General features: G+C 48.5%; 1 protein-coding gene across 3 annotated transcripts in view; it reads right to left on the bottom strand.

The window, feature by feature from the left end:
* The window catches only part of RHBDL3 (rhomboid like 3), a 51,517-nt gene that overhangs the window by 4,271 nt on the left and 33,486 nt on the right, over window positions 1–13,760 (bottom strand). For 2 of the 3 annotated variants that reach the window (XM_081029176.1, XM_081029178.1), the window contains 2 exons: window positions 8,841–8,901; window positions 10–5,844 (listed from right to left, as the gene is read on the bottom strand). In XM_081029176.1, coding sequence (XP_080885302.1) covers window positions 5,573–5,844; window positions 8,841–8,901 — 333 coding nt within the window. In that variant the 3' untranslated portion in view covers window positions 10–5,572. Of the gene's footprint in view, window positions 1–9; window positions 5,845–8,840; window positions 8,902–13,760 lie in introns of those variants that run through there. The other variant, XM_081029177.1, reaches the window with a different exon arrangement.

Below are 13,760 nucleotides of genomic sequence, written 5' to 3'. Positions count from 1 at the left end.
CTTCTCACCAATGCAGTCATTTTTATTTAATGAGCTCAATTCTCAGGCCTGACATTTTAATTAATTCACAACAAGTTTGTGGGTAAATTATACTTGTTATGTTAAGGAATTTGTTGAAAATCAAATCACCTGCTGGGATACATCTTTCTGCATCTTACAAGAGTCATCAGGCAGGGTGTAAGAGCAATTTCCATCACAATGTTTTATTCATTGTCCAGTAAAGTTACACCTGTAGCACGCAATAACCCAGGTCACTTCCTTTCACTCTCATTCATTATTAACCATGACAGAATGCCTGTCCTGTACCAGAGGATCACTTGTATCAGATGCCAGAAAAGGCTGCAGGCTTCTCGGAAATAAGATTCAGTTACTAGGACTACACTTTGCTAACCCTATGTCTTCTCAGGAATGGAAACCCCGCTGGCTTCAATCAAGTCTTTCCACTTGGGTCTAAGAGGGCAGCTCCAGTTCTGTAACTGCTAAACTTCCTGAGTGGGATTCACCGACTTTAAATCACTCTGAGTTGGCATAAATGCTAGATTCTGGAAATCAAGGGTGATAGGGAGCAGTAATGAATTGCTAGCTGTGGATTTTCCTGTAAACTACTACCAGGAGGGTGGACAAAATGGAAATTCTGTTAAGTGGACACTGGGTGAATGGTCCAAGGTTCATTACTGTTCCTGGATGGCCTTACTATAGTGAGACAGGATCTTTAAACAAACACCCTGACACCTCTACAGAGTTAGAGTCCTTGAAGTCCTATACAGACACCTGAGGGCTGAGAGCATGAACTTTGCAACCAGGCAGCCCTGGGTAGGAATCCAGCCACGCTACATACGACCAGCAAGCTACGGGACTTCCCTAAGCCTTCCCCTCACGTGTCAATATGGGGATGTTTACACACACTTCACACCAAGTAGCTGTACAATACATGAGAATAAGATATTGAAAATGCCTCCTCCAGTACCCAGCACATAGTAGGTACTCAATAAATGTTCTTCATAATTACATTATTGGTAAACATCTTATTAAGTTACCGAGAGAATGAGAATCTGATAGGAGGGAGGAACCAGAAAAGTGAAAAGAGAAGTGATAGGAAGCCAAAGGAAAAGCTAACTGAACAGTTTTGGGGTGTCCAAGGAGCCTGCCTTTACATGCCTCAGGTGTGGGAGCCCAGGACTGACGTGGGAACACTGGTCTCAGACAGGGTCCCGACTTTCCTTATAGGGAAGTCACTTTGCGCTCCAAAGAGAAGTGGGTTCTTTGACCTTTAGTCTGCACTGTACTCTAAAGTTTGTTTTGGAATGACTTCTGCAGCATTTAGAAATATTTAAAAATAATACACAGGAAACTGATGTGAAAGAATATTACAGGAAACAACTCCCATATTGAATTTAACAGGGTAGTTTAATCCTCACGAAATTTAACAGTTATGAACAAAACTATATACCCTGCCACTGGTTTATTTCTCAGGCTGTCTCTACTCAAAGCGCACTTGATCGCTAAACTTACCAAGCACCAGATTTTACCTGTAACATTTATGCTCCTCTCGTTTGCCCCTTCTGTGTATGAATTGACCACGTCCTTTGACATGAAGAACATTCCTATTGTTCCTCAAGATCAGGGGACAGGCTGTTGACAGCCCCCAGAAAGGCCTAAAGACTAGGCTGTCAGGGTAAAGAAGGAAGTACTTAGGAAATTTCAAAGAAGATTCCTCCAAGAATAGCAGTCCAAGTATTAATCTCTCATCGGGGTATAGAGTAAGGATGGAAGGGGAAGGCGGGGCAGACAGCAGGCACACAGGTTCTGGCCCGGAAGCCATGCATCAGTTTCCTTATTCACAGCCATTCCTCCCCGCATCATACACAAAACTGTCTATCTGTGCATTTTTATAGGAAGAGAAATCATAGTTTTCATCAACCACTCAAAAGCATTCAGTAACTCAAGAAAGGTTAAGAACCACCAAACCTGAAACACAGGCACCAAGAACCAATGCCCGATTTGTATTGTATAAATCACAGACCCACCACTCCTGCTACCCACTCTCTCCCCCTACCTTGACCCAGATGGAGATGAAACAGGCCCCAATCAGGCCAGCCCTTCTGGTCACTTTCTGAATAACCAAGGCCTTAAAAAAAAATCTTTAATGGAATCTGTGCTCAAATAATATGTTACAACAAAAATATACAGAATGTACACAATACAAAAATATTTAGAAACAAACATTGCAGTGTTTTGTTTTCCATTTAAGTCCTTGTGTGTGTATGGGGGGGCATGGAGTTCAGTGTTGGGGGCTGTTTTTTAAGGCAGAGGAGTGCTGGCGCTTTCCAGCCAGCCCTGGGAGCAACACAAATATGACGCCAGGAAAGGGCTTGCGCTGTGCTCGCTGTGCTCCGGAACCTGCATTATTCGCAAACGAAATTGGACACGGGGGAAAGATCTGGGCTTTGTGAGCAATTGATTCCCCTAATCTTCTGGGCAAGAAGAGTTCTCATGGAAATTGAGAATCCTATTAGCTGGCAAAAGTGCCTCATTAGGGAGCTTTTCCTAATTAAAAAACGAATGATTAATGGTGTCATTGAAAGGAAATTTCTCCTTTGAAGGTTTGTTTTCTCCTCCCACCCCTGTTTCTGTGATTCCTCTTCTGTTTAACGAGAGAGCAAGTCTGTGGCTGCTGTGTGCGGAATCCCTAGATTTCAGCTCTTGTGTCGTGTGGATGCAAATCTGATCTTCGTCCAGACTGAAGATTCACTGCACCCTCACTTTCCCACACACCGGCCAGGTGGCCATACTGGGTGAGGAAGGAGAATGATGCCAGCAGGATCCTGAGAGTGAGGGGAAAAAAGGGACCTGCTGAGGAGAAAGCATGACACCAAAAAGGAAACCTTTCTTACCAGACAGCTGTCTCCGGTCCTGGGTGGGAGACCTGGGTTGTATGAAGTGACTGTTGTCATCCCTGCTTGGAAAGGATGGTTGGTGGAGGGTAGTAGAGAAGGTGATAGGCCGACCAAAGAACGTTTGGGTTGCCTTTGGATACTCCGCTAACGGAGCAGTAGGGGCTGGCGGCCGACGGCGTCGGGGAAGCTCTCTTAGGCTCCAGACCTCGAAGGACAGTTACCAGGACGGCAGGTGGGATTTCCAACTCAGGCTGTCGTTCTCAGTAACCAGCTTCTATCTGAAGCCCTGAGGGAACTGAATGCTTCTCTGAGGGCTTTCTAGAGTCTTCTGGTCCACAGTCTTCTTACCCCTGAGAGAAGAAGGCCCCTCTCCAGGCCACACCAGACAAAGACAGTGGTGGCTCTCTGCTCTTTCCACGCAAAACCCAGAAGCCCCAGGTGCCAAACAGGACCTGGAGAGGTACTAGCTGCCTCTGCTCCTCCAGGAAGGGACCTCAGCACTTAGATTCAGCAGCAGCTGCAGCCCATGGCCAAGGCCCCCTTCCTCATTCTTCCCCAAGTCTTCTTGGTCCCCAGTTCCAACTCAGTCTCCTCTCCTGAGAAGCTGACTCTTCCAGCTACACCTTTCTCTCAAGAGGACACAGAATGGCTGGAAGGGCACAGACAGGGTGTCTCAGGGCGACAAAGCTCAGCCAAAGATCTGGGCCCACGGCACCTCAAGTGGGCTGTCCTCAGCACAGGACTGGCACAGTGCAGCACGACCTCGGGAGTCCTACGTGGGGCCAGGACAATCTATTTAGCATTCAGCAAAGGCAGGGAAGGGCCTGGCATAGCCTGGGGCTGAGCGGGGTGCCCTGGGTAGGAAGACTGCCCACTTATGTGTCGCCACTGGGGATAGGAAGCCACAGGGGCCCAAGACCTCCAAATGTCTGGCCTGGCTGACTTCGGCCCTCGGAGTACACCACGGCTCTGATGAGCACGTGGCTGGCAGAAGGCGGTCCCCACACTCCTGTCCTTGTTCCTGCACGAACCCAGCCCCTTTGCCTCCCAGACTTGGATTCTTCATCCTTCTGGTCTGTCAGTAGTTGGGAGTTCAAGAGCAGTATAAAGAGAGTGACATTCTGTCAAAGGACCCGCACTCTCCCCTGGGGGCACTCTCCCCTGGGGGCGCAGCAGCTCCTAGTAGGGGGCCATTCGCTTGGCCTCACAGTCCCACTTGTGACATGGGGGCGGGGATGCACTTGATGGGGTTCCGTTCCCTCCCAGCTCTGAGCATCTGACTGTGGGCTGTCCTCACCCGTGATGCTCCCCCAAACACCCAACAATTCCTCTTTGGAAGCAGTCTGCTGCCTAAAGTAGAATTCCTTTAGCTGCAACCTCCTGTCCTCCTGACTCAAAAGGAAACATGGCTTTAACATTCCTGCCCCAGCCTGTGTTGCACCCCCAAAGCCCTTTCCCTCCTAAGGGAGAAAGAACAGAACCTTGTCAGATATGAATGCCACCCCAGAGCAGAACTTGGCAAAGGTGAGGAAACCCGCAGGATCCTGAGAGGCCCTGGAAGGGTGCGAGGTCTCCCCTCATCGGGGACAATTCTTTCACTGGTCAGGGATTCTCAGAGGCCTGGAAGGGATAGGGGTGGGGGCGTGGGAAAGGAGGGGCAAGCTTTGCTAAGAGCAAGGATCCTCAGACACCAACCACACCCTCCACCTCTGAGGCCCTCCCTTCCTCTCACAAAGGCGCCTCCACAGACCCCCGCTGCCCCTCAGGCTTCCTCTACAGTATTCTCCACACCTTCCGTGGTCTTTCCCATCACACCAGCATCTCCGCCCACCAAACCGTGCGAGCGCACACACCTCGGAGCACCGTTTCCACAACCAAAGGAGAGGCATCATGTAGTGTCAGGGCAATGGAAGGGAAGGGACGTTGGGCCACTGGTGTGAGACATCAGCATTCTGGAGAAAGGGAGGGAGACGGCACAGTTGGTCCTGGGACTTCCCCAGGGTGGAACTTGGGGTGAAGTTCATTCCCTCTTGCTGGGATTCCTCCTGCTGTGTACCCCAAGGGCAAGGGTGAGGCCTGAAGTGACACAATCTCCCTCCTCTGTCCACCCACCCGGGCACTAGAGGCCACACCCAGTGCTCACCGACAGGCACAGAAGGGCACCTTGGGCTCCTCCAGGCCAACGTCACCATGTCTACCAGACCCTACAGCTGGAGAGGGCACATTTCCTGGCCTGCAGTCATCTCTAGGCTGGACAAGGGCCTGCCTGCTACTACCCCCATACGTGTAAGGGCCTTGCTTACACCCATACGGTCTCTCAGAGTGGAGGCTAAGGCTTCTGCCCGACCTGTAATGGGGGAGGCGACCACTGAACGCATGAAAGAAGCCCGGCCCAGAGGACGGCCCCTGTCACCCACCCCAGGCCTTTGCCCTGGCCCTATTATCTTCAGAACGATCCAGAAAACAATGGTAGCCACATCCAACTTCTCCAGCAGACGCTTCTCAGAAAAGAGCCTCCAGTGCGTGTCCAACTCTGAACACGAATATTACAGCGGCCTAGTGTCGCTTGTCCTGTCCTCCGCGGCCTCACTGAGCTGGTGATGAGAAAAAGAACACAGATGTTCCTTCCTGATGCTGCTTCGCCCTCCCCTCCCCGACCTTGGTCCCCCAGCCCTTCAGGGGGGTGGCGGCAACTTTAAGTCCAGCAGGGTATAGGCGAAGATATTCCAGAAGACAGCGAACAGCACAAAGATGGTGTACATGGCCACAAAGATCCACCACAGCGACTGGTCCTGCAGCCTCTGCTCATAGTTTCTCAGGACCACCACACCCAGGGTGATGCCCACGGCGACACCACCCAAGTGCGCCACGAAGCTCGGGTGAGGGCACGGGGGATAGGCCGATGGGTGGAATCGGAGCCACACAGCCCGCCCAAACTCCATGCTCACTGCAAAGGGAAGAAGCACAGAGAAGTCACAGGAGGGCCACTGGGCAGGGGCTGAGGGACAGACCTTGCACTCCGTCCGTCCGTCTGTCCGTCCATCCGTCCGTCCGTCCGTCCGTCCGTCCATCCATCCATCCATCCATCCATCCATCCATCCTCCCATCCATCCATCCTCCCATCCATCCATCCATCCATCCATCCATCCATCCATCCATCCACCCACCCACCCACCCAGGTGCCCCCTTGGCCCATTAATTCATTCACAACGAGACAAGCACTGTTTGTTCTACGCGCTGGAGATAGAGCAGTGAAGAAGACAAATCTCTATTCTCCCAGAGCTTACAGGATCTGGCAATAAACCAGCATACAGTTACATACATAAGATAATTTCAGTATGAGAAATTCTATGGGAAACAAAAACAGGTGATTTCAAATCAACGCTGGGTTTAAGAAGGAGGATTCTTTAGTTTGGGAAGTCAGGTAAGATCTCCGTAAAGAGGTGACATTTGAGCTGAGATGTGACTATCACGAGAAGACCCTCAGAGGAACATTCCAGGCAGAGGAGATGGCTCATGCAGCACCCCAAAGGTACTGCACTCGAACCCCTGCCATCATGGGTCCTGGAGGCTCAGTCTCCCCATCTGTAAGAAGTCTCAGCCTCTATGTACCAGGCTACACTGCTGGAACATTAATAACAACTGCAATATGCGCTAGCACTTTACAGTTTATAAAGTGTTCTTATGTGTTATTTCAAAACGCTTAGGAAGCCCTCAGAACCATTACTCTTGTGGTTGGAAGGTAGGGATGGAGGGGGAGATGGGAAAAGGACTGGAAATAAATAGTTGCAACAAACTGCTGGAATTTCTCTCTTGACAGATTCTAAAATGCCCACATCCTGTTCTCCAATCCATCCTTCTTGCATGAACTTCTTGGGTTGGCCAATCCAATGGGAATGTACTCTCTGGAAGGGAGAGATGCTGGGAAACTGTGCCATTTTGTTACCTGCCACCCACGGACACTGAGGGCAGGTGTTCTTATTCCCGTTTTACAATCAAGGAAAACATAACAGATTGAAAGAAAGCCCTTGGAGGGGAATTTTGTCCTTGATCAGTTACCATTTAATTCACAGTGCCCCTCTCACCATTCTAACCACTCGAGGGATGTACATTCCCCTGCGGATTGCCTAACCTTCTGTCACAGGCCCTGCATCTCCAAGGATGGCCGATAGATGGCGGAAAAGGAGCAGCCAGGGATGAACACTGTGTCCATTCCTCCCCAGGCCCAGGGGTATCTTTCCTGCCTTTGTTTAGCAGGCCGTGTTCCACAAGGGAGGTTTGAAAGACACGGTCCCCCATTCCAAAACCGCATTTTCATTTTTATGATGCTGAGAGTTGTTGTTTTTAAACAGCAAGACTCATGCTTCTCTTCCCTTCCTTGCAAACAAACTCAGAGTCTGAGCAGACAGGGAAGATATACTCACCCTAGCACCCCACCCTACTGGCCCCCACTGATCCCCATTGTCCTGGCTCAAAGAGTCTCTGGGCTTTATGGCTGGAAGTTCCTCTCTAGAAGTAGAAATGCTCCAACCCCATCCAGGAAATTGAGACCAGAGAGTCTTGAAAGCCATGATGTATGAGGCAAGGGACGTCAAAGTGGCTCAGAGTGGAGCCCACACGGGCCCCTCCATCCCATGCTTGTTCTGACTCAGTCTTCCTCTTCCTCACGTAGTCAGTGGCCGACCCAGACGGAGAGAGCCAAGGTGCTCCTACCCTGCCTGGCTAAAGTGTGCGACATTGGAAATGGCATAGGCTGGCTCTGAATTCTGGCTCTGTCACCTCTAGCTGGGTGACCCTGGGAAAGGAACTTACCTCTCTGAGTCTTGAGCACATACCTGTAAATTAAGCCTACTAGTACCCTCTTCACAGCTGTATTCTGAGAACTGGGTGAGAGACTGTGTGTCCCCTCTTCCTATCTCCATTGCTTCTGTTCAGATTATGATCTCTCTCTATCTCAGAATGAGCCTCTTGGCCTCTGGTCTCATCTCTGAGCACTCAGCTCCTTCTCTATATTGCAGTCTGGCTGGTCTCCTAAAACTCAGATCTGTCAGTAAGGCTCTTATTTAAAGCCCCCCAGTGGCCTCCTAGTGTGTTCAGGCTGAAGTCCAATCTTTCCCTTTGCATGGAAAGCCTTTCAGGACCTGACTCCCATTACCTCTTATCACAACCACGCACAGTTCCAAATCTCATAGGTTGGTTCTGCTCACTGACTCGCCGGCTGTGACCCTTCACCGGCCCCTGTCTTATTAATGCTGCATCTCTGCCGGAAACGGCCTCCTGCACCTTGTCTGCATGGCGAACACCTGCCTGTCTTGAACACTCAATATGACCTCTGCAGGTGGAACTGACTTCTCCCCACTAGGGCCCGCACCACCCTGTTTGTAGAGGTTCATGGATTATAGTTGGTAAACCTGCTAAAACTATCAGTTGTGTGTGTGTGTGTGTGTGTGTGTGTGTGTGTGTGCGCCGGTGCATGCACGTATGCATAGGTGTGTTTTTCTGGGAAACGGGTGTCTAGCTTCCGACAGGAGCTCTCAAAGGATCGACTCAATCACCCAAAAGGTGATTTTTCTTGGGGTGCTGGTCATTGAGCTAGACACTTACCCTGTGTGTGTTTTTCTGTCTGCATATTATGTGTCAATAAAAAGTTTGAGAAAAGTTGAGAAGTAGCAGAGTAGGCCAGACTTCTCTTGTTAACATCCCTATTTTGTTGCACATTATTGACATGGCTCCCTTTTTGTTTTCTTTTTATGGACTCTTTTGTTTTTCTTTCCCTTTCTTCCACCTCCCCCCACCCCCATTCCGGTTCAAGCACGCGCTCCAACCACCTGAGCCACCGGGCCGGCCCTTGTTTTCTTGACCACAGCCCCTGAAGGGCAGGGACTGTGCCATCCTTCTACCCTCCAGGCCCAAAGCAGGACCCCTGACCCCACCAGGACTTACTACAGACCAAGGCCACAGTCATCCGCAGCAGCTTGAATTGGCACTTCATGCCTGACCAGTTCTAGGAAAAAAGGAGAGAATTCCATTAGTTCCCGATCAGATCACTCCTCTGCAGGAATCTGGCTTAAGAAAACCTGACATTTAAAAAAATAATCTTCATTAAACCCTGAATGAGGGGGTTGTGGCTTAGTCGCAGGTCACACCAGCAAGGCTTTGAGACTTTAGGCCATGGTAAGTTTATTGCTGTCCAAAAGCTCTTGAGCTGCACGAACAGAGGAGGAAAATCCAGATCTAGGGAGATGAGAGTCCCTGTCTTCTCTACACACAGACAACACCTGAGAGTTGAATTAATGGCTGGGTCCCACGCTTGCAAAGGGATGCAGGACAGCAAACCAAGCAAAGTCAAAGCAGAACCATCAGGATGATTACAAACAAACAAACAACCAAAAAAACTAACTCTAAATCCTGCATATGAGGAATGAATGAAGAGAAGACCCAAGGGTCAAGTTCACTGCTGTCAGGTATCAAGTGAATCAACACACGGATAAGGTACATTCACTGTAACCTGCAAACAGAAGACTCAATGAATGAAAACTTCAGAGAGAGATTTTTTTTCCCCTTAGCTCAACATAAGTTGTTTCCATTTCTGACAAGCAGAGCTGCCTAAAGATGGAATGATCCATCTTGGGGGACGGTGCATTTCCCATCATTGAGGGGTTTAAACAGGGCTTTGCATCACTTGGAGGGAATGCTCTAGAATCCAGCATTGGAAAGGGGGTGGGCCAGATGGCCTTCAAACAAATCCCTCTTTCCCCTGAGACTCTCTGAACACTTTGAACCTCCAAAGCAGATGAACAGAGTACAATTATTCACCTCACAAAAGGACTTTTCATTTTACAAAAGACTTCGCCATGGGGTTCCTTTGAGGGGCACTCCTGCAGTGCATTCAAAGCACTACTCCATTTGCACCAATGCACGGGCACACACAGAAACGAGCCCAGTCTCTCCCTGGAACACACCAGCCCTAGAGAAGGAGGCAAGCTGGGTACAGGCAGGGGCTTCGGTTCCCTCCCACCATCCATTTTGCCTTTGCTGCCTGGCCCAGGCCCAACTGGGGGGACACATCTCACATCCCTTTGACATTGGGGGACATGTGTTAAACTTTACAGAGTCCCTGTGTACTGGCACATACAATAATGTCTGTGGAAGCGTCAGTGGAGCAAGCAAGGGAAGCTGCCAAAAAGGGGGAGAAATTCTGCAGTATTGGGCTTATTGCCCATCTCTTCCCTTTCCTCCATTATTCCTCACTGACCCGAAAGCCCTTCTCTACAAAAGGCGAGATGGGCGCCACACGGCACCTCTTTAGATGAGGACATCTAATCTTTGCTCCCTGACATGTTCTGTGCTAAAAAGCAGATGGCAGGACAACATTGTCACCCGCTGGTGTCTGCCCCCAGAGAAGTCTCGCCAGGAGACAGGGAACAAAACAGGAGTTGGTGCCCTCCACTGGATCTGGCAACCCATTCCAAGCTAGCGCTGTTACCCGATGATGGGCAGCCCTTCAGCGCCTCTCCTGATCGACATCCTAGAGTCGGTGGGTCCTTGGGGGTCATCTGATGGACCATCTCCTCCCAAAGGGGACACCCTTTGCCAAGCCACTGACAAAATGGCTCTTCAGTTCCTGCAACAGGGAGCTCATCACCCTCCTGGGGTAACCCTGTGAAGGGGCTCTAATCACTGCCAAGTTCTTCCTATTATCGTACCAGACTTTGCTTCCCTGTGATGTCCACCCAGGGGTCCCTTAGAAGTGACACTCATGTTCACAGCAGTATTACTACAATAGCCCCAAAGTAGAAGCAACCCAAATTTCCCTTGAGAGATAAAATGAGAAAGAAAACGTGGTATATACATACAATGGAATATTATTCAGTCTTAAAAAGGAAGGACATTCTAATACATACTATGAACTTCAATGAACATTAAAGACATGCTAAGTGACATAAGCCAGTCACAAAAGGACAAATGCTGTATGATTCCACTTCTGTGAGGTCCCTAGAGTAGTCAAATTCATAGAAACACGAAGTAGCATGGTGGTTGCCAGGGGCTGCGGGGAGGGAGGAATGGAGAATTAGTGTTTTATGGGTACAGAGTTTCAGTTTTGCCAGATGAAAAGAGAGTTATGTGAATGGGTGGTGGTAATGGTTGCCCAATGGTGTGAATGCACTTAGCACTACTGAATTGTATCCGTACAATGGTTAAGATGATAAATTATGTTAATTTACCACAACTAAAAGTGAAAGTGATACCGAACACTTCTAACATCCCTTTTCCTCATAAAAACCTTGAATATCTTACCTGATGTCTCTTTCACTGAGTTCTGAGCGATACTATTGGGCAAAGAAAGTCTAGATTGTACTGGCTACTCTCTCTGTCAGCTGGGTCCATGCCCCCTCTTGTCCCAGTCCGGGACCTTAGAAAGCATCGTCCCTATTTTTTAGACCATTGGTGGGGTGGCTCAGAACTGCTTTTTCTCCTGTGTCCTCATTTGTAAATTTGAAATAACAAAGATGCTTATCTCAATTATTACCTCACCAGGTTTTTGTGAAGGTGAAATGAATTAATACATATAAAGCACTAAGAACACTGTCTGGCACATGGTAAACATCACATAAATGTCTGATATTAGTGTCTAGATCTGAGGCAAAAACAGTGAGTCTCCCCTGCACAGCGGCTTTAAGACTTCTGAGTCTCAGTGACCTTGGATGGAGCTGAGGAGCTCCAGTTTTGCCTCCATGCTTCCCAGTCCAGCTTCGTTTATAATACCTGCCTGGACCCTGAAGGCACTGGAGTTTGTCAAGCTGATCCAGTCACATTCTCTGTCACTGAGGGTCCAAGCAAGCTAGTCCAAAGTCACAGTGAGTTAATGGCAAGATTGACAGGATTCCCAGTGAGGGCTCTGTCTGCCCACACTTTTGGGACAGGGTCATGTTCAGTCTTTCTGTGCTCTGTCCCTTCTGGATGCCCCAGCTGCCCCCCAAAGCTGAGCAAATATCAATAAATGACCAGTCTCCCAAGCAGCTGAGGGGTTAAACTAGAAAGTCACCCCTTCCCACCAGCTGCCTCATTTGCCCAACCCATTATTCCCTCCAATAAAATGAGTGCAGTTAAACAACAGGAAAGAAGAAAATCTCACACACAGCCAGCACTGCCGCTGCTATAAATGTTGAAAAGCCTGCAGGTCCCTGGGGAACACAAACCTTTTGCAGGACCTTTAATTTCATTCTCTCCCAGAGCCTCATCAAGTGAGATGGTAACTCACCCAGGGCCAACAAGGCTGTAACCAGTTCCCTAGGCACGTTGCTCACCCAGCCAGTAAAGGGCTCAGAGTCTGAAACCCAGGCAGGGAGCTTGCTCTCCAACACAGATTCCATAGCCATGGTAGAAGCAGTTTCTTGTTAAATGACTTCAAGAAAACCCAACACAGGAAACGGGAAAGCACGACACAGATAAATTAGGGAGTGATTATTTGTCCTACAAAAGGGTTTTTATTTAATAAAGTGCACCTTGTAACAGGAATCTTTTGTGTCTTTAAAAGACACCTTTTCCTTGTGCATTGACAATATGGCTCAATTTATGAAAATTCAGATCTCAAACATTTTTGGGAAAACACTTGTCAGATGGAGCAAAGTGTGAGTAAATATCTTGTATATTTAAAAATGGAAATCAGACCCAGGGGTCCCAGCAAACAACAATGAATAAATCATTCAATGATGTGTATCTTTATATTTCCAGTGTTCAAAATAAGAAGTTTTGGTTGGTTGTAGGCTTCTTCCGCCCTCCAGATCTTTTGTTGAAATAGTTTCTGAATTTACTCCCTTGATATAAACTGCAAGCTTTTCGAAACGCATAGTGTTTTTACGAAATATAAAACACACATTGATTTAAGCAAAATCTCTCATTTAAATAGATAGTCCTGAGAACACGAGTGTCAAACATTTTTCTATTATGTAGTAGCTAGAACAAAAAGGACACATTTTTTGGTTATTCTCTGTACAGAGATAAGACAGAATGTATAAAGATAAAAAATATGTATACATATATATTAATATAAATACACACACACACACACACACACACACACACACACACACACACACACACAGGACCTCCCAGCTCTATAGTGATTTGCCACACAGAAAACATTTCCCCATTCACTTCTTTTCATGTGTTTCTCACAACTATTTTGTGAAGAAGAAATTATAGATGAGAGAACTGACGTCCTAGGATAAGGAACTCACAGCTGTTAAAATGGTGATGCTAGGGGGTGGCCGATGACTCACTTGGTTAGAGCGTGAGCTCTCAACAACAAGGTTGCCGGTTCAACTCCCGCAAGGGATGGTGGGCTGTGCCCCCTGCAACTAAGGATTGAAAACGGCGACTGGACTTGGAGCTGAGCTGCGCCCTCCACAATTAGACTGAAGAACAATAACTTCGAGCTGATGGGCCCTTAAGAAACACACTGTCCCCCAATATTCCCCAATAAAATTTATTTTAAAAAACAAAAAAAAGAATGGTGACACTAGTACTCAAACCCAGATTTTCAAGAGTTTATTTTTTAAATCTTTTTCCCCCCCTTTTTCCGCCTCCCCCCTATCCGCCACCTCCACTCCGGTTCAAGCTGTTGTTTCTCACTCTAGTTGTGTAGGACACAGCTCCCTGGCCCATGCTGGTGTTATAAGCCTTGTGGTGAGGCAGTCAGTTGCCGTCGTTGGTCGGCTGCTCACAGCAGCTCTTGCTGGCTGCAGGCCACTACTGGCAACCCATGTCACATGGCAGCACACAGCAGCACACAGTAAGCCCACACCGACCTCCGGCTGCTCACAGGAGCCCAGCTCCAGTGAAAGCTGTTGTTCACAATCT

Source organism: Rhinolophus hipposideros (genome assembly GCF_964194185.1).
Source record: "Rhinolophus hipposideros genome assembly, chromosome: 20".
Lineage (NCBI taxonomy): Eukaryota > Metazoa > Chordata > Mammalia > Chiroptera > Rhinolophidae > Rhinolophus > Rhinolophus hipposideros.
Note: the sequence above shows the minus strand (reverse complement) of the source record. Positions and strands in the feature narration are given on the sequence as shown.